The 26,715-nt window shown below is 46.8% G+C and overlaps 1 protein-coding gene across 2 annotated transcripts in view; it reads left to right on the top strand.

Moving 5' to 3' along the window:
• The window catches only part of LOC137439678 (zinc finger CCCH domain-containing protein 7A), a 200,935-nt gene that overhangs the window by 92,563 nt on the left and 81,657 nt on the right, over nucleotides 1-26,715 (top strand). For both annotated transcript variants that reach the window (XM_068135663.2, XM_068135664.2), the window contains one exon: nucleotides 20,409-20,454. In XM_068135663.2, the coding sequence (XP_067991764.2) occupies nucleotides 20,409-20,454 (46 nt within the window). The remainder of the gene's footprint in view (nucleotides 1-20,408; nucleotides 20,455-26,715) is intronic.

Genomic DNA, 26,715 nt, shown 5'->3' on the forward strand with positions numbered 1-26,715 from the left:
ACGATAAAAAAACACAATCCTCATATCCACAACAATATATATATATATATATATATATATATATATATATATATATATATATATATATATATATATATATATATATATATATGTATATATGTATATATATATATATATATATGTATATATGTATATATATATATATATATTGTTACAGACACGACTTTGATGTTAAAGTGGGCCGAGCGGAATGGCCGTCGTGTCCGCACAAATTACCCGACTATACTCGACGTTGACGAAGCCGCGCCACGCTGGCTCAATAAGAAAAAGAAGACACCCGGCTGGATTACAATAACACAATACGACACCAATGTTTCGATTCTCAAGTATATTCGTACGGAAAAGGTTAGATTACAGGGGCTAGAGGTATATTACAGGAAGACAGGCACTTAGACACACTCTTATATTAACCCCGGACAGACGACAGACACACGGGACAACGGCTGACTCACACGGGGGTTTGATGGCTAGGAAAGGCAGGCAGTCGATGGCTCAAGGTGCACTCTTGGCTCAAGGCAGAATCGACTCGGTCCGGTCCAGAGATGCGGGGAGGTATCGTCGCGCTGGGGGTGGCGGTGGCTTCTCTCTCCAGTCTCCAAGCTGAGGCGCATCTGACGTCACGTCCGGCAAGCGGCTGCGTATATCCGGCGGGGAGTGACACGCCCTCGGCTCGTTAGCTCCGCCTCGTGGAATCGGCACGTTGCTTCTCATTGGGTGCGTGCGGGGGGGGTTACTGGCTCCGCCCCTGACGAGGAGCTGACAGCCAGCCCCTTCGGGGTAACCCCGTGGAGCGCATGGTCTGGAGCTAATCGAGCCGGTGTGAGGACGCATCCTCCCCCGCTCCGCCGCCATCTCTTCTGTTGTTGTTGTAATTGTTGTTGTAGTTGTTGTTATTGTTGTTGTAGCTGTAGTTGTTGTTGTTGTTGTTGTTTGGGGAAGAAGATGGGAGGAGGTATGGGAAGGTCCTAAACTCACTACTGGTGCCATATAATCACATTCTGGTGCAACGAAGAGTCATAATTAATGGAAACGAGGCCTTAACTGACATAGATTAAGAATAACTAGGAAGATGTCCGAAAGTTGGCTACGTGTGGTGCGGTGGACCTGGGCACGACATTTAATGGGGGAATAAGGGGAAGGTCGGCTCTACTGATTGTTATTTACATGCAATGGGACTAGGGAATGGGGGATCGGGGAAAGTTGGGGAGTATTAGAGAAAATAGGGGAATATTTACAAGCGGATATGGAGGCCAAATTCCATATTCGCAACATTGCACCCTTCTCTACCCTCGGGGCGTCCCGACCCGATAAATTTTTACCTACTTTAGTGTGGCACGCAATGTAGTTCCCTCTACTATTAACTCTACCCTGAGTGCGACAGTTTTACAGATATTCACAAATGAGTAAATATGTCCCCCTGCGACGTTGCACCCTTCTCCTCACAGAAACACACCCACAGGATAACCGAATCCGGAAAGAATTCTCAAACTAAACATACAGCCGGTAGGGAGCATTATTTACAAGACTACGCTGCTATTTACACTACGATCCAGGACCTGTTTTTGGAGGGACACATGCAGATGTTATGCATAGAGAGAGAGCGCGCTTGCCAACATCGATACACCAACCCACGAGTGCTCTGTGGCCGACGGCCTTTAATAACGTGCAGAGCACCCTTTCCCAGCATCAAAAGCACCACCCCACCACACAGTCAGCACCATCCGGTGCAGTCACCATTGTTCATTGGTATAAAAATAAATTCGACAACCCCTAACCCTGCAGGTGTCTCTTGCTCTTCTTGTGGTGCACTTGGTGGTAACTAAAAGTGGTTCACCTGTATGGCATAGGTGCCACGTTGACCCATAGGTCCATCCCCGGGTGGTGCTTGGCCGCAAACGAACTGCGGTCCATTGTGGGTGGCCACAAACATTGCGGTCCATATGGTGTATCGATCCCGGCAGCAAACAGCGAAAGTGCAGGCCCACAACTGCGCAGCCAGCACCTCTCTCTCCTCTCTCTCTACCCCAAAGCCAGATCCTCGGAGGTGGGAGACAAAAGAAGCAGACAAGTGAGTAAGGTGGTAAGGGCGCAAAAGTGCACGCAATACAAGATGATGCACACTGGGGGCACATGGGAACCAGGTGAGACAGGTACGTTCCTATCGTACGCCCCCCCCCACCAGGTAACCTACATGGCCCCTCCCTTACCCCTTACTGTATCCACAAAACACAACACTACCCATAAACATCTACTTTACAAATCGACAAACATCCCTACTGTCTTCCCCGTTCCTCCCATAAACCAAATTCGTCTTCTCTCCCTCCTAACCAATCAAATTTGCCATTTTCAACTCAACATCAAAATTTGCCATCTCCAACTCAACATCATAATTTGCCATTACCAATTCATCATCAGTCCCTCCTAGGGAGGGAGGGATGGAATCACCCCAATGTCTCATCCACGTCGTGATGCGTCTCACAAATCCAACAGCAATTCATCTCCTGCAACAAAACAAAGAAAACACAGGTGTGGAGTCATCATCATCACCACTGGTAAGTGGCTGCGTATGGTGCGACAGGTTCATCAATCCTAACTATTTCCTAAATGACTTTAACAACTTTACACTACCCGGGGTCTTCCTCCGGCCAAACCATTGGCCCTCTTACACTATGGGTTCTAAAAACCAATTCCCATTGGCCAAACTGTGGTGCTCTTCAATTTGGGGTCTCACTCCCCCGATTCATCTCCCGGTGCCCTCGTACAATTTCTGGGCTGTGGCGTGTACCTCTCCCAGTGGGTCTACCCACCTGCACCCCTCCACCACTGCAGTTGCCTCCGAGCTTACCTGCTCCTTACCCTAACCTATCTACCTGGGGAAGGCCCTCTGGCGCTCTCCCCACTCCGTGCCCTCTCTGGCACTGGGCTGCCCGATCCACACCCGGGATCCTCAGGCACCCACTCACAACTACCGGCTCCCAGAGCCCACCTGCGGCCTCACCTGGCCGACATCCTCACAGTGGTGGAGTGCCCAACCAACTACACACACTAACAGGCTACACGCCCAGCCATTTCCACAACACTAATGCACCCATCCACAACACCATTCTGCAACCGCACCACAAATGCCAATATCCAACCACAATTTACCTGCACCCTCTACCTAACACTTACACTACCCGCCCCGGGTATCCGTGAAAGGGGTCCACTCTTCCCCCATCCACACCTTCGCACCATGCACACCACTCCGTACCACTCACTCCAACTCTCTCCACACACCTGTACCTGCACACCTGTGCTCTCACACCTGGTGCCACCTGCACCCTTCTCTCCCCAAGCGCATTCGCGCTGATCCACACACTCACTACTCATACACTGCTCCACACACCTGTCCAATTGCACACCTGTGCAATCACACCTGTTCAATTCTCACACACACAGCATCATCTCAGCTAACTACTCCCTTCTGAAACTTGCGCTTCCCAGTCGTCCCTTTAAACTATTGCGCTCCCACGTCATTATCATCCATACTAATCTACCTGCGTCCCCACTACAGGTATCAGTCACTAACTAAACTTAACGTTACCTAATGTCATCTTCTAGGGCCCTATCAATATAACCTAACCCACCCGGGCTAGTTTTCACTGCCATACACCCATAAGCTATTGCTCCTTTGCCCCCACCTGTGAGGGATGGTGGATTTGCCATCCCACCACATCGGGGGTCTCTCACTACCAATTTTGCACATCAAATTTCAACAAATTAAAAATTTGCCAATCACTGCCCATCATCTGCCAATCACTACTGCCAATCCCTTGCCAATCATCAAATTTTGTTTTTCTCTAATTTTGGGTCCAAAACACTAACCTCATCACCCGTCTACTCACTAATACCTCTCGGTGCGCCAATTCCCGTCCAAAGCCCGGCTTCGTAAAGCCAAGCAATGGATGCTGGTTGTTCTGTGCCAGTGGCTGGCTGCATCCTGCCTTCGGTGCAGGGAAGGAGGTTTACCCGGCCCGAGATCCCACGCACCTTCTCGGCACGGAGCCATCCAATGCCCCGATCTCGACCTGCCGGCACGTCTCACCAAAAAGTGGTCGCCATGACGACCCTTTCTATCGGGCTGCCCGCTCCGCCTAGTGGAGCACGGACGCGGCCGTTCAAAGCGAGGCCCAGCACGCACCGAGGGCCCGACTCGGCTATAAGTCGTTCTAAACTCTACCCCGTCTAACGTCGATGCTTCACCTGCATGCTTACATCCCGCAGCCCGTTCCTTGCTCACACATCCAGCCGTGCCCATGCTCCTCGTACCTTTCCTTACACACCCAGGTACCCTCATTCCACTCACAGCCTTGGTCACACACCTGACCACCGAACACTTTGGCACACATTCGTTGCTCGCACACCTCACCAATACACCGCTTCGCACCCCCTCCTCGGTCACCTCCTCTGTGACAATCACAGGTGTGCCCTCATTCGCACACCCAACCACGTGCCTCACCACCAACTCCAGCGTGCATTCCCACTCACGCTCTACCATTCCAGGTGTGCATCCTTCCATCCCAGGTGTACATCCTCGCTCACCTGTCACAACTAACTCACGCTCCATGTCACTCTCACTACTTTCACCTCCATTCCTGACAGCGCACTCACCCTTACTCTTGACAGCGCACTCTTTCCTCGTGCACCTGTCCGTCACACACCTTTCTCGCGCACACTCTCCCGTTACACCCTCTGTAACACTCACCACAGGTGGACACTCTTCCTTACTTCTGACAGCGCACTCTTTCCTCATGCACCTGTCCGTCACACACCTTTCTCGCGCACACTCTCCCGTTACACCCTCTGTAACACTCACCACAGGTGTGCATTCTTCCTTGCCTTTGACAGCGCACTCTTTCCTCGTGCACCTGTCCGTCACACACCTTTCTCGCGCACACTCTCCCGTTACACCCTCTGTAACACTCACCACAGGTGTGCATTCTTCCTTGCCTTTGACAGCGCACCCTTTCCCCATGCACCTGTCCGTCACACACCTTCCTCGCGCACACTCTCCCGTCACATCCTCTGTAACACTCACCACACCGCGCTTCCATGTGCCCCCTCGCACACGCGCTACGACCGACTCACTCTCGCCAGCACCCTCACTCCTTGGCACGCACTTTTTCCTCACACACCCCAGAGTCGGACTTTCTCGCACACCTCCTCTTTCGCACACCAGACCTGTCGCACACTTCACCAGTGGCCTCTCACGAACACCCGGGTCTATCTCGACCCCCAAGCCTCTTAAATCACCTGGCGCATCATACGCACGACCATATTGGTCACCACTTACACCGGGTCCTCTTCCTCTTCGCTTCTCCTCCATCACCTGCGAATCCCTCATCCGGTTAATGAGCACATCACGATCCAAACACAGACTTTGGACCAATTCTTTTATCTCCTCTTTTATCTCTTTGTTATCCCCTCTCCGTCGCTTCTTAATTTCGCTCACCCCTTCTTCCACTTCTTCTAATTTGTGCCTCACCTCTTTTATTCCCCGGTATGTCTCCTCAAGCTCGTCCTCCAAGGCTACCTTGACCGTTTCCATGTGCGTCCTCACCTGCCGGTCCTTCGTCTCCATTACCTCTATCACCTCGTCCAACCTCGTTGTCAGTCCCTCACGTACCATCTGACATTCCCTCTTCGTCGCTACCAAGTCATCTTTTAGTTCTTTCTGTGTCGCCTTTAAACCCCCTAATACCGCAGTGTTCCTTTGAACCTGCTCCACTAACTCCGTCTGTCCCACCGTCAGCTGCTCCACCTCCTGCGTCAGGTCCTCTATGCCCCCTTGCAATTTTACAGTCCCCTTTCTCACCTCCTTCTCCATGTGCTCCTTACAGTGCCTCACCTCCTCGCGCACTCCTCCGACCTCCTCACTCACTCCTCTTCTGATCTCCTCTCCCATCACTTGCATCTCCTGCCCAGATGCCACCCTCATCTGCTCCATTTCCTCCCTGTGAGCATCCAGTTTGGTTTCTACCCCCATTCTGACCCCCTCTATCTGCTGCCCCATTTGGTTAACTTCCCTTTCCGCTTGGTCCCTCATGTCCCTCAATTTGCCTTCCATCCTGTTTTCTAACCCCTCTAACCCATTTTTCACTTCTTTTATCCCGTTGTCTAACCCCTCAAAATTATTGTCTAACTTCCCAATTTTCTTGTCTAACTCCTCAAAGTTATTGTCTAACTTCTCACCGGTACCCCTCGCTTCGTCCCTCATTACCCCCATTTGGTTTCCCAAGTCATTCCTCAGGTCTTCACTTGTCTGGACCATGAGCGCCTTTATTTGTTCCATAAATAGGCCCCAATCCATCGGCGGCGCTGCTACGGTCGCGGGCGCGGTGACCAGCGAGGCGCCATTTTGTGCGTTTGCTACCCTCGCTGCTTCGCTCTCCTCATGTCCCTCATGTCCCTCAATTTGGTCCTGGACCGACCCTGCTTCACTCTCCCCTACCGGACCCCAGCCGTCTTGATCCGCCATAGCGCGACTTGCAAAATTCGAGTTTCGTAAAACAAAACAAATTTCGGCCGCTCCAAATTTTGACCAAATTTTTTTTTTTTTCCTCTATTCGTTTTTTTTTTTTCTTCAAAATTTGGTCGGGCCTCGAATCTCACTCCCGACACCAATTGTTACAGACACGACTTTGATGTTAAAGTGGGCCGAGCGGAATGGCCGTCGTGTCCGCACAAATTACCCGACTATACTCGACGTTGACGAAGCCGCGCCACGCTGGCTCAATAAGAAAAAGAAGACACCCGGCTGGATTACAATAACACAATACGACACCAATGTTTCGATTCTCAAGTATATTCGTACGGAAAAGGTTAGATTACAGGGGCTAGAGGTATATTACAGGAAGACAGGCACTTAGACACACTCTTATATTAACCCCGGACAGACGACAGACACACGGGACAACGGCTGACTCACACGGGGGTTTGATGGCTAGGAAAGGCAGGCAGTCGATGGCTCAAGGTGCACTCTTGGCTCAAGGCAGAATCGACTCGGTCCGGTCCAGAGATGCGGGGAGGTATCGTCGCGCTGGGGGTGGCGGTGGCTTCTCTCTCCAGTCTCCAAGCTGAGGCGCATCTGACGTCACGTCCGGCAAGCGGCTGCGTATATCCGGCGGGGAGTGACACGCCCTCGGCTCGTTAGCTCCGCCTCGTGGAATCGGCACGTTGCTTCTCATTGGGTGCGTGCGGGGGGGGTTACTGGCTCCGCCCCTGACGAGGAGCTGACAGCCAGCCCCTTCGGGGTAACCCCGTGGAGCGCATGGTCTGGAGCTAATCGAGCCGGTGTGAGGACGCATCCTCCCCCGCTCCGCCGCCATCTCTTCTGTTGTTGTTGTAATTGTTGTTGTAGTTGTTGTTATTGTTGTTGTAGCTGTAGTTGTTGTTGTTGTTGTTGTTTGGGGAAGAAGATGGGAGGAGGTATGGGAAGGTCCTAAACTCACTACTGGTGCCATATAATCACATTCTGGTGCAACGAAGAGTCATAATTAATGGAAACGAGGCCTTAACTGACATAGATTAAGAATAACTAGGAAGATGTCCGAAAGTTGGCTACGTGTGGTGCGGTGGACCTGGGCACGACATTTAATGGGGGAATAAGGGGAAGGTCGGCTCTACTGATTGTTATTTACATGCAATGGGACTAGGGAATGGGGGATCGGGGAAAGTTGGGGAGTATTAGAGAAAATAGGGGAATATTTACAAGCGGATATGGAGGCCAAATTCCATATTCGCAACAATATATATATGTATATATATATATATATATGTATATATATATATATATGTATATATGTATATATATATGTATATATGTATATATATATGTATATATGTATGTATATATGTATATATGTATATATATATATATATATGTATATATATATTGTTACAGATCGCGGTTAAGATGTTATAGACCGAGCGGTGGTGTAAAACCGCGACCTAACAAAACTCACCCGATTCACCCAGACTTTGGCCGTATCGCACCCTAGCTGCTCAATGAGGGAAAAGACAGAAACGACGCAATGCAAGAGGAAAAAGGAAGACAAAAAAGGTTTGAAATACTACTACATTTATTCCTACTATTTACACACAAGCAAAAAGAAACAATTACGTTTATTTACAAGCACAAGACGCAGGTGACACAGTGCAAATTTAGCTTACCTACAGACTTAATTAAATACCCAGGGACAGAACAAACAAAACGCTGACTCACGCGGGGAATTGCTGAAATGGCAGGATGTGGATGGCTGGAGGGGGAGGGAGGTCCAAGGGGGGTCATGCAGCACAACCGGCGCGTTCAGCAGCCGCCGTTCCTCTTCGGCCCTGCTCCAAACCGCCGTTCAGGCCCCCTTTGGCGGTTGGGTGGTCTGGCTGCTGCGGCCGCCGTCCGCTGCGTTCCCCGGACTTGTCTGGTCCAAACCCTCAACTCTGTCGTGTTTCTCTCACTCCTCACCACCGACTCCTCACCGCAACCAACTGACCACCGACTCCTTTTGCAACCAACTTCCGCAACCAACTCTTCTCTCTCAACAACCCTTCTCTCTCAACAACCCTTCTCTCTCAACAACCCTTCTCTCTCTGCAACCAACCAACTGTCCAACCACCTCTTCTCTCTCAACAACCCTTCTCTCCTTGACCACTTCCGTTTTGCGCCTTTTATAGCGCCTCCAGCGATTACGCCCCCGGCGCTTTGGACACGCCCATCGGGGGTGCCCACCTCGGCCCTGGTTGGTCGCGCGACCCTCGGGCTCCGCCCTGGATGACGACGGGCGGCCGCGCCCCTCCTCCCCTCTGACGAGGTGGAGACACGCCTTTCTTCTCCGACTCAAAGCCCATGGTCAATGGCGGTTATTGGAGGGGAGGTAATATGAGGTCAATGGTGGTTATTGGAGGGGAGGTAATATGAGGTCAATGGTGGTTATTGGAGGGGAGGTAATATGAGCAATCGAGGCTCGGCAATGACGAGAGGGGATGTAATATGAGGTCAATGGAGGTTTTTGGAGGGGAGGGAAAGGGAGATTTTTTTGGGATGGGAAGGAAAGGGGGTCTATTCTCTTTCACTGGTGCAATGGAGTATTTCAATTAATGGGAGACACAGCCTTATCCTAAAACACAGAATAAGAGATAACTATCGAACATGGATATTCTATGATTGGCTGACGTGTATGCTTGTGGACTATTGGACGCCCTTTTGGTCTTTACACAGCTCCGGAGGCAGGAGGCACAGAATAAACAATAATAATAATCATACAGCACACAATCAAAAAAAATATACAGTCCTCATATCCACAACAATATATATATATATATATATATATATATATATATATATATATATATATCAGTCACTATGCGACCTTCATATCATCAGTGGAGAACCGCCAGCAAGGTGTCCCATACAGCTGCTGCTGCACCTTGCTGGGAGCGATACGCACCGCCTGCCACGCGGTGACGTTATCTCTGACGTGTGTATATATATATATATATATATATATATATATACTGTATATATATATATATATATATATATATATATATATATATATATATATATATATATATATATATATATATATGTATATATATAATATTTATATATATAATATTTATATATATATATATATATATATATATATATATATATATATATATATATATATATTATAATATTTATATATATATATATATATATATATATATTTTTATATATATATATATATATATATATATATATATATATATATATATATATATATATATATATATATATATATAGATATATATTTGTTACATATACATATACATACACACATATATACAGTGTGTAATGAAATTGTGCCTAAGTTGAACCCAGGTGTTATGCGGTCTCTGTCCGCTGCGTGGCAGTTATAAGAACTCGGACAGTCAGCACTACGACTCATTCCTGTGACATTTATCCTGTGTAATGTTGTGCATACTTAGATGGTGCGTATTGCTCTTTGTTCCAGGCTTGCTTGTACTAGTTGCGAATCCTTTACTGATTCCTATGAATGCTGAATATTGATATGTTGCTTGATGATTGTCTTACACTTACAGGTATTGCTAGAGATCGATTCAGAATTAAACCTACAATCTGGGACAATGTTGTAACTCTGGTTTTTACAACAATTAATTCTGAATCCCTCTCTTGTCTTGAACGGGATCACCATGACTCACAAGTTGATACAAGTTCCGATCTTCAGAGCTGACTCTCAGGCACCGGATGCGTCTGCTCAGCCCCTGCATTGGCTGAGTCTACTGACCAGCTATCTGGAAGCGCAGGAAGGGCTCACAGGGGTAACCAAGCTCGCGGTGCTGAATTCCCGCATGAATCGTACAGTATTTACGTACATATCCCAGTGCGGTACGTACGACGCCGCCGTGGAAGAATTGAGACGAATCTACATCAAGACTCGGAGCATGGTCTATACTCGATATATGCTCGCGTCTTGGCGACAAGACCAGACCATCGATCTTTTTGTTCACGAACTTCGCCGATTAGTGAAGGACTGTACTACTGAAACACGAACACATGAACAAGTATGCGATGATTTAATGAGAGATTCTTTTGTTTCTGGACTTTATTCCCCTATCATTAGACAGAGATTACTTGAGGAACCAGATTTGACGCTGGAAAAAGCTCATAAATTATCGCTCGTGTACCAACAAGTTCAGACTCAAGCTGAAGCGTACGATCGATCGTACGTCACTGCGGGATTAACCGGCACGACACGACCGGAGAGAGCTACCGCGGGGCAAACGGATGCTGCACCTCTGCAGGAATCGGGGACAGCGGAGACTCTCGAGGATCTCGACCCGAGTGTGACAGCGGCCGCCGCGGCCGCTCCCTCACCCGGAAGTAACGCTAAGTGCTTTTTCTGCGGGAACCGGAATCATTTAAGGTCAGTTTGTCCGGCGAAAGAAGCGACGTGTCATTCGGGTTCTCGAAAAGGACATTTTGCAAAGGTTTGCCGCTCGTCACGGGGCCGGCGAACTCACTCGACTTTGAATGTGATTCTCTCTCCGCCCGAGAGACAATCGGCGCCCCGCGCGACCTTGATTGGGATCCCATCCCCACGCGGGGCCAGCGCTGCTCGCATGTCCTTGACTAGGATCAACACACCAACGAGACAGTCGGCGCCTCGCTTGGCTCGAATGCCCTTGACTGGTATCATCTCCCCGCGCAAGCCTCGCTCGGCTCGACCACCCTTGACCGGAATTATTTCATCGCCCCGGCAACGTTCGGCTTTGGCTTCACGATCGACGCTGGCTGGCGTCGGGTCTACACGCGCGGCTCGAGCGCCCCCCTCTGGACGGCTCAACGACTACAGGGCCGCCTGGCCTGTCCAGCGCTGTTATTGTCCCCCCGTCGCACCGCGGAGCGAAAGGGGGACTATGGGTTTCCCCTCCGTGCGTGTGAACGTGTGTGCGTGCGTCCGTGCATGTGTGCGTAAGCGAAGGACCAAATTCTAATTTGGTGTGTGGGTGCAACCCACGTCAAAATCCAAGATGGCCGCCACCATGTATGTCTGACGCCATGTATGTCTGAACATTGTGAGCGGAATATCTTGAAAAATAAGCGAAGTACCAACTTCTAATCTGGTGTGTGGGTGTATCTAGGCATAAGGAAGAAAGCTATTGAAAATTGGGTCGCCATGTCAAAATCCAAGATGGCCGCCACCATATACATGTCTGAACCTTGTGAGCGAAATATCTTGAAAAATAATCTGGTGTGTGGGTGTATCTAGGCATAAGGAAGAACGCTATTGAAAATTGGGTCGCCAGGTCAAAATGCAAGATGGCCACCACCATATACATGTCTGAACCTTGTGAGCGAAATATCTTGAAAAATAAACGAACTACTAACTTCTAATCTGGTGTGTGGGTGTACCTAGGCATAAGGAAGAACGCTATTGAAAATTGGGTCGCCAGGTCAAAATCCAAGATGGCCACCACCATATACATGTCTGAACCTTGTGAGCGAAATATCCTGAAAAATAAACGAACTACTAATTTCTAATCTGGTGTGTGGGTGTATCTACGCATAAGGGAGGACGCTATTGAAAATTGGGTCGCCCCGTCAAAATCCAAGATGGCCGCCTTGCGTCTTCCACTTTGTCAACTCGCATCACTTCAACGACGGGGGACCTAGGCGTAACGCTTGTTCCACTTATGATTGAGGGGCAGAACGCCAATGCCTTAATCGACACGGGATCAACGGATAGCTATGTCGATTTACGACTCGTTCAGAAGCATGGCTGGCCGATTCTCGGCACAACACGCAGAATTTTCATGGCTTCCCAAGGGCTTTGGCTCCGCACTCGAGGGGAATGCTGACTGAAGCTAGTGATTAATGGCCGAATGTTTCCGGATGTGCACTTAATGGTCTTACCAGCATTATGCGCAGAAGTGTTGCTGGGACATGATTTTCTCCGTCGGCATGGGCGTCTGGAAATGGAATTTGGTGGTGCTGATACTCTTGCTGTGTGTGCTCTTGCAGGGATGGAAATTGAAGCACTGTCGCTGTTTCCCAATATGACTACTGACTACACCGGTTGCCGTTAAATTGCGACGCTATTCGCGGGCTGACACGCAATTCATTGCTGAGGAGACTGCACGGCTATTAAAGGAGGGCATAATCAAACCTAGTCGATCGCCTTGGAGGGCCCAAGTTTTGGTGGTGCAGACCGACACGCACCGCAAATGCCTGGTAATCGACTATTCACAGACGATTAATCGGTTTACACAATTGAATGCTTACCTGCTCCCAGGAATGGATTCTCTGGTTCGTCAGGTGGCACAGTACTCGGTATACAGTACTTTAGATCTCCGTAGCGCGTATCATCAGATTCCAATCTCGGAGGCTGATCGCATCCACACCGGGTTTGAATCCGGACAGAGGTTGTACCAGTTCACGCGTCTGCCTTTTTGGGGTCACCAATGGGGTACCTGCTTCCAAAGGGCTATGGACGACATCATTGCTAAGGAGGGCTTAACCGATGTCTTTGTTTATCTGGATAATCTCACGGTTTGTGGGTACGATGAAGCTCATCATGATGCTAACCTGAAGCGCTTCCTCGAGGTTGCGCACAAGTACCGTCTGACTATGAACGAGGCTAAATGTCGCTACTCCGCTCAAACGATAGATCTCCTTTGAAGCGTGCTCTCGGGCCTTTCGCTCATTACTCGAAGTGGGTTCAAAATTTTTCTGAGAAGCTTCATCACCTTGTGGATTGCAAAGAGTTCCCCATGGCTCATGCTGCTAAGGCCGCTTTCCATGGCCTGAAGTCTGACATAGCTGGCGCCGCTGTGTCGTCTATTGATGAACACAAGTCCTTTGTTTTGGAAAGCGATGCATCGGATCACGCGATAGCTGCTACACTCTCTCAAGGGGGGGGGGGGGGGGGGGGGGGGGGGTGGCGACCTGTAGCCTTCTTTTCAAGGACCCTCTCCTCCGCGGAACGAAGACACTCGTCTGTTGAAAAGGAGGCGTACGCCATCATTGAGACTATCAGGCGCTGGCGGCCATATTTGCTTGGCCGATGTTTTGAGATCATTACGGATCAACAAAGTGTTGCCTTTATGTACGACACACGTCATGCTCAGTGCATTAAGAATGAGAAAATCACTCGCTGGAGAATTGAGTTAGCCGATTTTTGTTACATTATCAGGTATCGTCCGGGGCAGGATAACCTCGTAGCAGATGCATTATCACGGCCGGCAGTGTGTGCGGGTCTCACCTCATTTGAGGACTTGCGCGTTCTTCATGACACATTGTGCCATCCCGGCGTGACGCGTTTAGCCCATGACGTGCGCAATCGCAATTTGCCCTACTCCATTGAGGATATTCGTCAGCTATGTCACACTTGTTCCGTTTGTGCTGAACTCAAACCTCGTTTCTACAACCCTCGGATGGGTATGCTGGTCCAGGCTACCTGGCCGTGGGAGCGCTTGGCCATGGACTTCAAAGGGCCCCTGCCGCCTTCGTGTCTACCGTCTTGTCCGGGAATACCGGCTTCAGCTTCGGGTAGTTCTCGTTATCTTCTCACGGTAGTTGATGAGTTCTCCAGATTTCCCTTTGATTTCCCGTGTGCGGATATGTCCGCTGCCACGGTTATCTGGTGTCTGCGGGAATTGTTTTCTACTAGGGCATGCCCGTACTATATATATATCTAAAATTATATCCCCCCCCCTCTATTTACATGAAATGGTTTGGTCCAAAGCGAACGGCTTGCGAGTACGGTGACAATCCCCCCCCTCTATTTACATGAAATGGTTTGGTCCAAAGCGAACGGCTTGCGAGTACGGTGACAATCCCCCCCCTCTATTTACATGAAATGGTTTGGTCCAAAGCGAACGGCTTGCGAGTACGGTGACAATCCCCCCCCCTCTATTTACATGAAATGGTTTGGTCCAAAGCGAACGGCTTGCGGAGTTTGGTAAAGAAATCGCCATAGCTCGGTAACTACTTCTCCGATTAATATGAAACCTTGAAAAGGCACATCCTCGGGTCCCCAGCAATATACCTGGCAAGTTTCAAGTATATCGGACCGGTAGTTGTCGAGAAACAGCGGTCGCATACACACACACAGACACACACACACACACACACAGAGATTACTGGAATTATAGATAGATGTTTGGGAATCCGGCCTATGTGCACACTGATCGTGGAGCGGTGTTCCTATCCCAGGATGTGAGAGCATTCTTGCTCCAGCGTAATATCGCTTCGAGCTATACTACTCCGTATAGGCCACAGGCGAATGGACAGGTGAAATAATTTAATGGCATTATATGGAAAGCCATTACGCCGGGCCTTAAGTCCCAAGGTCTCGGACTCGACCGATGGACCTGGATGGTACCCGGGGCGCTCGGCTCGATCAGGACTTTATTGTGCACTGCTACTAATCAAACTCCACATGACCGTATGTTTCATTTTTCGCGACGTTCTGGCGGTTCCCGTCCTTTGCCGGGCTGGCTTGCTGAGCCCGGACCAGCTTTCCTCAAACGCGCTGTTCGCTCGAGTAAATACGACCCCCTCGTTGACAAGGTTCGTATACTCCAAGCCAATCCCAAGCACGCTCGAGTGCTGATGCCAAATGGCCGTGAATCTACAGTCTCGGTGCGCCATCTTGCCCCATGCGGGGATACTGTCGGGCCGGACTTCGGTACGGTTAATCCAACAATGGAGAACCTACCGTCTACCCCACCACCACACGCGCCCGATCCGGATGGCTTTGTGGAGCCACCGCCGTCACCCGAGTTAGGCGGATATTCCGACGCGGGGAATTCGGTCTCGTGGTTGGGGCTCCTGACGTCCAGCGGACGCGCGCCGGAAGGGAAGCTTGCCGCCCCGATCGCTATGGCTGGACTGACTGACACGGACTGCTGCTAACTGAAGTTTCTATGCTGCTATGACTTGTTAGCTTGGTTTCCGCCACTCGGGGTAGTGTCGTTTTAACGCCGGGGAGAATGTAATGAAATTGTGCCTAAATTGAACCCAGGTGTTATGCGGTCTCTGTCCGCTGCGTGGCAGTTATAAGAACTCGGACAGTCAGCGCTATGACTCATTCCTGTGACAATTATCCTGTGTAATGTTGTGCATACTTAGATGGTGCGTATTGCTCTTTGTTCCAGGCTTGCTTGTACTAGTTGCGAATCCTTTACTGATTCCTATGAATGCTGAATATTGATATGTTGCTTGATGATTGTCTTACAGGTATTGCTAGAGATCGATTCAGAATTAAACCTACAATCTGGGACAATGTTGTAACTTTGGTTTTTACAACACAGTGCATTCAGAAAGTATTCAGACCCCTTCACTTTTTTCACATTTTGTTAGGTTGCAGCAACAACAACAACAACAACAACATGCATTTTAAGGCCATTTTCCCTGCTAGAGTGGGGTGTTGGCCTTGCGGTCCCCATGACAATCTTCTCCAGTTTGCCCTATTTTCTGCATCTCTCCTTGTTAACTCCCTTGCCCGCATTTCTTCTTCCACCATCTTTAGCCAAGTCTTTCTCGGTCTTCCCCGTCCTCTACTTCCTTCTACATTCATTTCCATCACTCTTCTCAACCAGTCACTTTCATCCTTCCTCAACACATGACCAAACCATCTCAACCTGTTCCTCTTCACAGCATCAATCAGAGGCTCTATTCCCATCATCTTTCGCAATTCATCATTTGTCTTCCTCTCTCTCAACGATACTCCGCACATCCACCGAACCATTCGCATTTCCACCCTTTCCAGCCTTCGTTGCTGCTCTACATTCATGACCCATGTCTCGCTCCCATAAATCATAACACTTCTCACACATGCAGCATACACCTTTCCCTTCAGCTTCAACGACACTCCCCTCCTTATCAGCACGCCACTCAGTTCCCGAAACTTCTTCCATGCACATCTCACTCAAGCAACCGTTGCCGAGTCTGATCCACCTTCTCCATTCAGCATGTCTCCGAGGTAGCAAAATGTTTTCACACCTTCCAGCTTCACGCCGTCTCCAAGATCCAACTCAACATTTCCTCCATCTGCAGCTCCCTCTGTGCACACCTTACATTTGAATGTAGCTGCCACACTGGTTAATGACCCTCTCAGACCACTACATTTTTGATGAACCCACTCAGCGCACATTGTACATTGAATGGAGTTCACTCCGACACCCTTCCTGCACACAGCACATGGCCACTTCCCAGTTCTTTCTACCTCACCACATGCTTTATCACTTGCCATCACTTTCGTCTTTCCTATATTCACCTTCAGACCTTTTGTCTCCTTACATTCCTTCTACTTGTTCATCTTTTCCTTCAGTCCATCCATACTTTCCGCAATCAACACCAGATCATCTGCATACAACAACTCCCATGGTAAACCCTCCTTTACGTTCTGAGCCAGCACCTCCATCACAGCTACAAATAGTAGTGGACTTAGTACCGACCCCTGATGCACTCCCACCTTCACCTTAAACGCACCACTGTTCCCGTCCTTCGTCCTTACAGCTGTGCGCGCTCTTTTGCACATTGCCATCACAACTCTGATCAACCATTCCTCCACTTCTAACTTCCTCAATGCCCATGTCAATACTTTGTGTGGAACCCTATCGAATGCTTTCTCCAGATCAACAAACCCAAGAAACAACTTCTTCCTCTTCTCCATGTACTTCTCCTTTGTTGCAGCCTTATGCTGAAATCGTTTAAATTCATTTTATCCCTCATCAATCTACACTCAATACCCCATAATGACAGAGAAAACAGGATTTTAGAAAGTTTTGCAAATTTATTAAAAAGAAAAAACTGAAATATCACATTGACATAAGTGTCTGAAACTGAAATAACTGAAATACCCTTTGCTATGACACTTGAAATTTAGCTCAGGTGCCTCCCATTTCGCTTGATCATCTTTGAGATGTATAAATTAATTTAATCTGGCCACTCAGCATAGTGGCAGAGTGGCCAGACAGAAGCCAAACACTTCAATATTGGTTTCATCAGACCACAGAGTCTTGTTTCTCACAGTCTGAGAGTCCTTTATGCTTTTTTGCAAACTCCAAGCGGGCTTTCATGTGTCTTTCACTGAGGAGAGGCTTCCGTCTGGCCACTCTGCCATAAAGCCCAGATCGGTGGAGTGTTGCAGTGATGGTTGTCCTTCTGGAAGTTTCTCCCATCTCCACACAGGATCTCTGGAGCTCAGCCAGAGTGACCATCGGGTTCTTGGTCACCTCTCTTACCAAGGCCCTTCTCCCCCGATTGCTCAGTTTGGCTGGGCGGCCAGATCGAGGAAAAGTCCTGGTTGTTCCAAACTTCTTCCATTTAAGAATTATGGAGGCCACGGTGCTCTTGGGAACCTTCAATGCAGCAGAATTTTTTTTATAGGCTTCCCCAGATTCCCCAATAGGCTCCCCCTTGCGGGCAAGGCTAACCCCCGCTCTAACAGGGAAAATGGCCTTTAAAATACATGTTGTTGTTGTTCCCCAGATCTGTGCCTCGACACAATCCTGTCTCTGAGCTCTGCAGGCAGTTCCTTCGACCTCATGGCTTGGTTTTTGCTCTGATATGCATTGTCAGCTGTGAGACTTTATACAGACAGGTGTGTGCCTTTCCAGGTGTATATATATACACTACTCACAATAGGTTAGGGATATTGGCAGGTTCTTCGGTCTGGTTGATTTTGTGTATTAATTATGTTGAAAAAAGTTGTTGGTCCTAATTCTATGGTTATTAATGAGTGTGAAAAAACACAGCATTCTTGATTTCAATACCCTAACCCTAACCCCTATAAAAAAAATAAACTCACTCCCACAATATCCCAAACTTATTGTGAGTAGTGTATATATATATATATATAGCATATCTCAAAATATTACGGATGGATTATTACAAAACTTGGCAGGTGATTTGAGTAGGTGACAAGAACAAGCCGAATCAATTTTGGTTAAGGTCCACATGCAGATCCCACCTATCAGTGAAATAAAAAGCCGAAGATGTTCATCCTGGCAGAGGTATGCACTCTACCGAGTGCCGTTCTAGTTTTAGTGCGTGTGTGCGTGAACACAAACGGTTTAGCACAAGTTGCTAGGAAACGGTGCCTTGACATTTCTTTTTGCACATATTTGCTTTTCAACTCGTCTTTATATTTATTTTAAAACAGGATTATTTAATATTTATTTGACTATGAAGGAGCCACGTGTCATTACCCACATACGATGGTGAATATTGGGAGAAAATGGCAGAAAAAGATGAGAGTCTCAGCCTTTGTAAGCACAAGAAGTCTCAGCCAAAATCATAATCCCACTCCCCTCCCATTCCTCTACCATTCCTCCTCTCTATACCGTCTCTCATATTAACTACTTCCCCTCTACTTGCCTATTTGTTTTTGTTTTTTTGTTTTTTTGTATACAAGATCGAGGCTCATGTGAGAGCTAACATTAATGACAAAAAACAAACGGACACATAAGACAAATAATAAAGGGAGCGGGAGACAAGATGGGGAGAGAGGGGGAAGCACACAAGCACAACATTTGAGAGCAGGGACATCGGGGGATCTGTGGGAGGGATAAGGCTTGGGGAGGAAGGGGGTGGGGGTGGGAGATTAAAAAATACATGTACACTGCTCGGACTTCCAGGAAATAATTCGGTATTTCAGAAAAGTGGATCTGGGGTGAAATTAACGGGGGTAGAAAAGATCAAGGTTTTGGATGGGGGAAGAGAAGAGATGGTGGTGAACAGCTGTTTTAAAGACATGGAGGGAGGAGTGGGATTGAAGAGAGTGAGGGAGTTTGTTCCAGAGGCAGGAGAAAAGAGGAATGAAGGAGTGAAGGTGAGCAGAGAGTCTTGATTTTGGCAATTTCACCAGAAGAGGGTTGCTGGCAGATCTTGTGCGACCTGTAGGAATATTTGGGGTACAGAGCACGGATAGAGCTGGGGGAGCTAGGCCGGATCGGAGTCGGTGGAAGACAGAAAGACCACCTACGTGCCTGTGGTGAGTGAGTGAAAGGCCTTCACAATCAGCTTCATCGCGGGAGAGTCCAATGATTCTGAAAGCTTTGGTTTCAACAGTGTGAAGCCAATGGGGTTCAGCGTGAAGCTATTTCCTCAATCTATGCCTTATTTTGTGTTCCTCTCTCTCCCTCCTGCCCTCAAAGGAGAATATTAAGGCTGCATATGCATCATGCTCAGTTCTGGTTAAAAATCATGGTATGGTTGAGACATTGGAGCTCTGAGCATTTGACGTGCCTTTAGTGTTCTATTCACAATTTTGCCATTTCTGCTCACTTTTACTTCTCTACAGTGATCTAAGGCTCATAAAGGAGAAAAAATCACTTGTAGGAGATAAGGACAGTATACCTTAACTGAATTTAAATATCAGTGCTTGACAAGTCAACAGTGTTTGGACTTTGAACCTGAGATCTGAGAATCATGAGCTATTGCTAAGATAGGTACGCTAAACAGACTGAGCTAAGTGCTTGGTTGGGAATGCCAAAAAGGCCAACCCACTGAAAACATCATGGGGATATGAAAGCAGTGATTGTACTTCATCTTCCATTATCGGGCAAATAAAATGGAATTTTCCATCTTTCCAGTCCTGTTAACTCTTGAAGTTAACCCTTGAAGTTAACTATCCTGCTCAAAGTTAACTCTCGACTTAAAAATGTAGGCCTACGTTTTTACTATCTGCTTTCATGGAGAAGTTGAAATTGACAACTTGATAACATTTTGATGTATTTTAGGTCTTCTTTTTTACTTGTACAGCCAAGTGACAGCATTCACGGGGCAGTTAAACCATTGTTACACCTCTACTTTCTTGCGTTTGCCATTGCAGGGCGCCAATGGTTTGTGTTCAGAAATGTCGAACAATATCGATACTGGTAGGTGGACATCTGCACTGGCACAAGTATTTCTAACATGTTTGAGACTTCTGAACATTGCAGGATGGTTATGATTTCTTCCACCTTTTTATTTTGCTGTGCAATGTGATGTAATGACTACTAATTTCACTCTGAAAGATGAAAATGCTGTCAGAGACCTAGAAATAGGACGCTGCAACACTGCTGTATTGTGACCTGAATTAGACCCCAAAACCCGATTTAAAGTTGCTTACTGGAGATGAATCGTAGTTTCATCACTGCTATGAATTAGAAAGTTCACAGTACATCTTACCATACGCAGTCTTGAGAAAAAGGTCATGGGCAGGGTCTGCGAGTGGCAAATTTGATTTGTTGAGATTATGTAAAATGTGGTAAAATTTTGTCCAAGTACTGTGAAATGGAAGGGTTTTGAAAGTGCGAAAAAGACGATTTGTGTTCTACAGTGTTCAAGCATATACGGTAATTCAAGTAAGTAAAATAACCATTTTGAAGGTTCTAGAAAAAAAAAATTGGGGGAAGTTTACCACCGTTGATGCAGCGTCTTCTACACCACCTTATTTAACACAATACATTAGTTATTCATGCCTGTTGTTTTTGTCCTCCATGACATCCTGAAAACAGAAAGTTTCCTGTTTGGAATAATTAAAATCATTATCTCATAAAAAATAAATAAAACTAGATGGTATGGTATTCATAGAATACTTATGCTGCACAGTCAACTTGGTGAGAGCAAACTCTTCTGTTTTTGAAGGTTTTTGTTTTTTCTTTGATCCAATATGGCTGCCAGACCATGTGAGCGATGACATCATAAATTTATATTCTTTAATATGATTGTTGTGTAGATCACCCTCAATAAATTTCAAACTGATCAGACTAAGCATTGTCCCTATCGAATTATGACGTCATACTTAACCCTTTGAGTATGGGATTTTTTTTGGATAATCCCGGGATCCCCAGCAACCTAAACAAATTTAAACAAAATTCTCGAACCTCGATAAATTTGATAAAACGGGATTAATTTGGCATTTTGGTACGGGAATGCAACCACATACTGACGATCTATTTATAGGTATAGTCGATGACGTGTAGCAACGTCATCTGTACACAAAACTTTTTTGCGGGTTGCGGCACTGGACGTCATCCGTACTCAAAGGGTTAAGGCACCAATGACATCATCATTAACGACACTTATTTTCCATGCAGAGTTCTTTGCAATGAGCCATGTTCCAATTTTTCCATGGAGCGGTTTCAGAGATATAGACTTGCGAAGTTTTTTCCAAGGTGTCGCTCATATCACGTGACCTATGACGTCATATAAAATAATTATACAGGTGGATGCGCTCCTATGGTGAAAATTTCATGTGGATTGGACCTACGGTTGCCGAGAAAATGAATTTTAAAATGCAGACACGTACGCCACACGCATGCAACACGTATGCACGCAACCAAATGCCTAACCCTGCTTTTCACGTAGTGAGCGCAGTGTAATAATTTATCATTACTATATGCAGACAGAGTAAAAGAATTATCTCAGTTGGAATATACGATCAGGTCGAATTCAGAGCCAAGGTACTGCTAAACTACACTTCGTTTTCCGATTCACATTCTGATTCGTGTTCAAAATATAACATTCAATTGAAATTAAGTTGTTTCTCAATCATAAACTAACGTTTGTAGACATGCAGACAGACAAGTGAACCAAATGCTTAACTCTGCTTTTCGCTTTGCGTCTGTGCAGTAACTAGATCGAAATAAACATTCTCGAAATTGTTCGAAATTGTAAACTATATGAAAACGTTAACGACAGCTGATTCCAGACCTGTCGACCCCTTATAAGAGAAAATGCTAATGTTTCTCCCAAAAACGGTTGGATGCAACAAACATTGAAGTGTCTAATTTTTCCCCACTGTTTAATACATGCAGTTTTGTCTTCTTTAAAATAGGATCCGGTCCTCTTTTGTATAAATAAAATACGTTCCATGGACTGGGTTCCATGGACTGGTCGTTTGATCCGAAGTTCATCACACATGAATCTCTGCCCCCTTCATAAACAAACGAATGAATGAATGAATTATAATGACTCGGTTCATTATTAGCTCACCTGTAACGTAGTTCCGGGCAGCTTATGGGATGACGTGTCGTCAGTCCGTAAACACTTGCAACAACCTCTCCAAAACTGCTGATGTGATTGTGACCAAACTTTTGTTCATGGCATTAAAAAAATCGGGATGTAAGGGAGTCTACCAGTGGTCAAAGTGGGTTCAGGTTTGACCCTCCCACCTTCCCCCAACCCTCCTCTCCCCCCTCCAAATAAAACTACACACACTATTTCAATAAAACATGACCACAACGTTCATCACTGTTTGTCCGAATGACACAATTTTCACCACAGGAGCGCCTCCTTCTGCAGAATTTTTTAACGATAATTATGACGTCATAGGTCACGTGGTACGGGCGCCATCTTGGAAAAAAAACGAAAAAATTTTGCACCTCGATATCTTTGAAACCGCTTCATGGAAGAATTTTAACGGTGGCTCATTGTAAAGTACTCCCCATGGGGATTAACATGTGTCAATGATGATGCCATAGGGGCCTTCATTGTGACATCAAAAATCTACAAGTAGAACGCTTTATCTGATCAGTATGAAATTTCTTGAGTGCGATCTCGGGATAAATTGGTCGATTAAAAAAAAAAATGATGACGTCATCGGTCACATGGTTCGGCAGCCATATTTTTACAGCTTAGCCCATAGGGCAATGCTATCTGTAATCTGCGTTTGTCTGTCTGGTGCATGTTCAGTCACGTGAAAAAGTAAGTACACCCCATGTAAAGTTTTGACTTTTTCAACATATTTCAACATACAGCTATTTGATCTTAATTTCAACAATATTGATAGATAAAGGTGATATAATATAACAAATATCATGAAACATTTACATTTTGTAGTCCATTGCATAATTTAAATTAACAAAAATGCAAATTTCGCATGTGGAAAAAGTAAGTACACCCCTACATTTATTGTCCCCCGTCGCACCGCGGAGCGAAAGGGGTACTATGGTTTTCCCCTCCGTCCGTGTGTCCGTCCGTCCGTCCGTGCGTGCGTGCGTGCGTAAGCGAAGGACCGCATTCAAATTTGGTGTGTGGGTGCAACCCACGTCAAAATCGAAGATGGCCACCGCCATGTATGTCTGAACCTTGTGAGCAGAATATCTTGAAAAATAAGCGAAGTACCAACTTCTAATCTGGTGTGTGGGTGTATCTAGGCATAAGGAAGAACGCTATTGAAAATTGGGTCGCCACGTCAAAATCCAAGATGGCCGCCACCATATATATGTCTTTTTCTTTTTTTTTTGTATACAGAGTCGAGGCTCGTGAAAGAGCTAACATTTATCAAACAAACAAATCAAACAAACAAGCAAACCAAGTATATAAAAAGGGGAGCAGTCGAGAAGATGGGGAGAGATGGGGAGGAAGCACACAAACACAACATTTGAGAGCATAGACATCGAGAGATGTGTGGGAGGGAGAGGGCCTGGGGGGAGGCAGGATAGGTATAAAACGCAAGGACACCAAGGACTTCCAGGAAAGAAGTCAAAAGTCACCTCAAAAAAGTGGATTTGGGGTGAAATTAGCAGGGGTAGAAAAGATCAAGGTTTTGGATTGGGGAAGATAAGAGATGGTGGTGAACAGCCGTTTTAAAGACCTGGAAGGAGGAGTGGGATTGAAGAGAGTGAGGGAGTTTGTTCCAGAGGCGGGAGAAAAGAGGAGTGAAGGTGAGCAGAGAGTCTTGATTTTGGCAGTTTAACCATAAGAGGGTTGCAGGCAGATCTTGTGCGACCTGTAGGAATATTTGGGGGACAGAGCCCAGAGAGAGCTGGGGGAGCAAGGCCGGAGAGGAGTCGGTAGAAGACAGAAAGACCACCAACCTGCCTGCGGTGAGTAAGTGAAAGGCCCTCGGAGATAGCGTCATCGCGGGAGATTCCAATGATTCTGAACGCTTTGGTTTCAACAGCGTGAAGACGAGCTAGGTGTGAGGCAGGAGCACCAGCCCAGAAGGGAGAGCAGTACTCCATTGAGCTGCGGATGAAAGCCTTGTATGTGGTGAGGAGCTCAGGTGTGCCAAGGAAGGACTTCGCACGATGGAGGATGCCCAGTCGGCGACTGGCTTTGGAGGCCAGCTTGGAAATGAACCTTGTGAGCGAAATATCTTGAAAAATAAGCGAATTACCAACTTCTAATCTGGTGTGTGGGTGTATCTAGGCATAAGGAAGAACGCCATTGAAAATTGGGTCACCACGTCAAAATCCAAGATGGCCACCACCATATATATGTCTGAACCTTGTGAGCGAAATATCTTGAAAAATAAGCGAAGTACCAACTTCTAATCTGGTGTGTGGGTGTATCTAGGCATAAGGAAGAACGCTGTTGAAAATTGGGTCGCCACCATATATATATATCTGAACCTTGTGAGCGAAATATCTTGAAAAATAAACGAACTACTAACTTCTAATCTGATGTGTGGGTGTATCTCGGCATAAGGAAGAAGGCCATTGAAAATTGGGTCGCCAAGTCAAAATCCAAGATGGCCGCCGCCATGTATGTCTGAACCTTGTGAGCGGAATATCTTGAAAAATAAGCGAAGTACCAACTTCTAATCTGGTGTGTGGGTGTATCTACGCATAAGGGAGAACGCTATTGAAAATTGGGTCGCCACGTCAAAATCCAAGATGGCCGCCTTGCGTCTTCCACTTTGTCAACTCACATCACTTCACCGACAGGGGACCGAGGCGTAACGCTTGTCACTACTTCAAATACCTAAAATTAGAATCAGGTGCACCAGCTCAGGTGCAAATGATTAGAACATCGTTGGAGAGGATCTTGGAGGAACCTGTCTTATTTAAACCACAGACATTTAGTTTGGTTTGCTCTTTGTTGTTGAAGTGTGCGGCGTCACCATGCCTAGATCAAAAGAGCTCTCTGAGGCCTTCGGAAAGAAGGTTATAGATGCCTACGAGTCTGGGAAGGGATTTAAAAAGATCTCCAAACAATTTGAAATCAATCATTCGACTGTCTGGAAGATCATCCATAAGTGGAGAAGATTCCAAACAACTGCCAACTTGTTCAGGCCAGGCCGCCCCAGCAAGTTCAGCCCGAGAGCAGACTGCAAGATGCTGAAAGAAGTCTCGAAGAACCCCAGAATGTCATCACGGGACCTATATGTAGTTCTTGCCACTGTTGATGTCAAAGTGCATGAGTCTACCATTAGAAAGAGGCTGCACAAATTTGATCTACATGGGAGGTGTGCCAAGAGGAAACCTTTGCTGTCCAGAAAGAACATCAGGGCAAGACTAAAAGTTTGCCAATGAACACCGAGGCAAAGACCAGCACTTCTGGAACAATGTGCTCTGGACAGCTGAGTCAAAGGTAGAGCTATTTGGCCACAGTACCAGAAGAAATGTTTGGCAAAAACCAAAGACAGCATTTGACCACAAGAACCTGATACCAACTGTAAAGCATGGTGGTGGAAATATTATGGTTTGGGGAAGCCTTGCTGCATCAGGGCCTGGGCAGCTCACCATCATAGAATCCACTATGAATTCTTCATTGTACCAGAGGGTGCTTGAGGATAATGTGAGGCCATCTGTCGGAAAGCTGAAGCTCAACTGAAGGTGGACCTTGCAACATGACAATGACCCTAAACATACCAGTAAATCCACCAAGGAATGGCTGAAAAGAAATAAAATGGAGGGTTCTGGAATGGCCAAGTCAAAGCCCGGATCTAAATCCCATCGAGATGTTGTGGGGGGATTTGAAACGAGCTGTGCATGCAAGAAAACCCTCAAACATCGCACAGCTGAAAGAATTCTGCATGGAGGAGTGGGCAAAAATTTCTCCCAGTCGATGTCAGAGACTGGTGGACAGTTATAAGAAACGCCTACTTGAGGTTGTTTCTGCCAAAGGGGGCAATACCACCTATTAGAGCCAAGGGTGTACTTACTTTTTCCACATGCGAAATTTGCATTTATGTTTATTTAAATTATACAATGGACTACAAAATGTAAATACAACAACAACAACATGCATTTTAAGGCCATTTTCCCTGCTAGAGCGGGGGTTTGCCTTGCGGTCCCCATGACAATCTTCTCCATTTTGCCCTATTTTCTGCATCTTCCTTGTTAACCCCCTTGCCCGCATTTCTTCTTCCTCTTCTCCATGTACTTCTCCTGCAACTGCCTCACAATAAAGAGCGCGTCTGTCGT

The sequence above is a fragment of the Myxine glutinosa genome, chromosome 5 (assembly GCF_964187855.1).
Source record: "Myxine glutinosa chromosome 5, kmMyxGlut1.1, whole genome shotgun sequence".
NCBI classification, from domain to species: Eukaryota; Metazoa; Chordata; class Myxini; order Myxiniformes; family Myxinidae; genus Myxine; species Myxine glutinosa.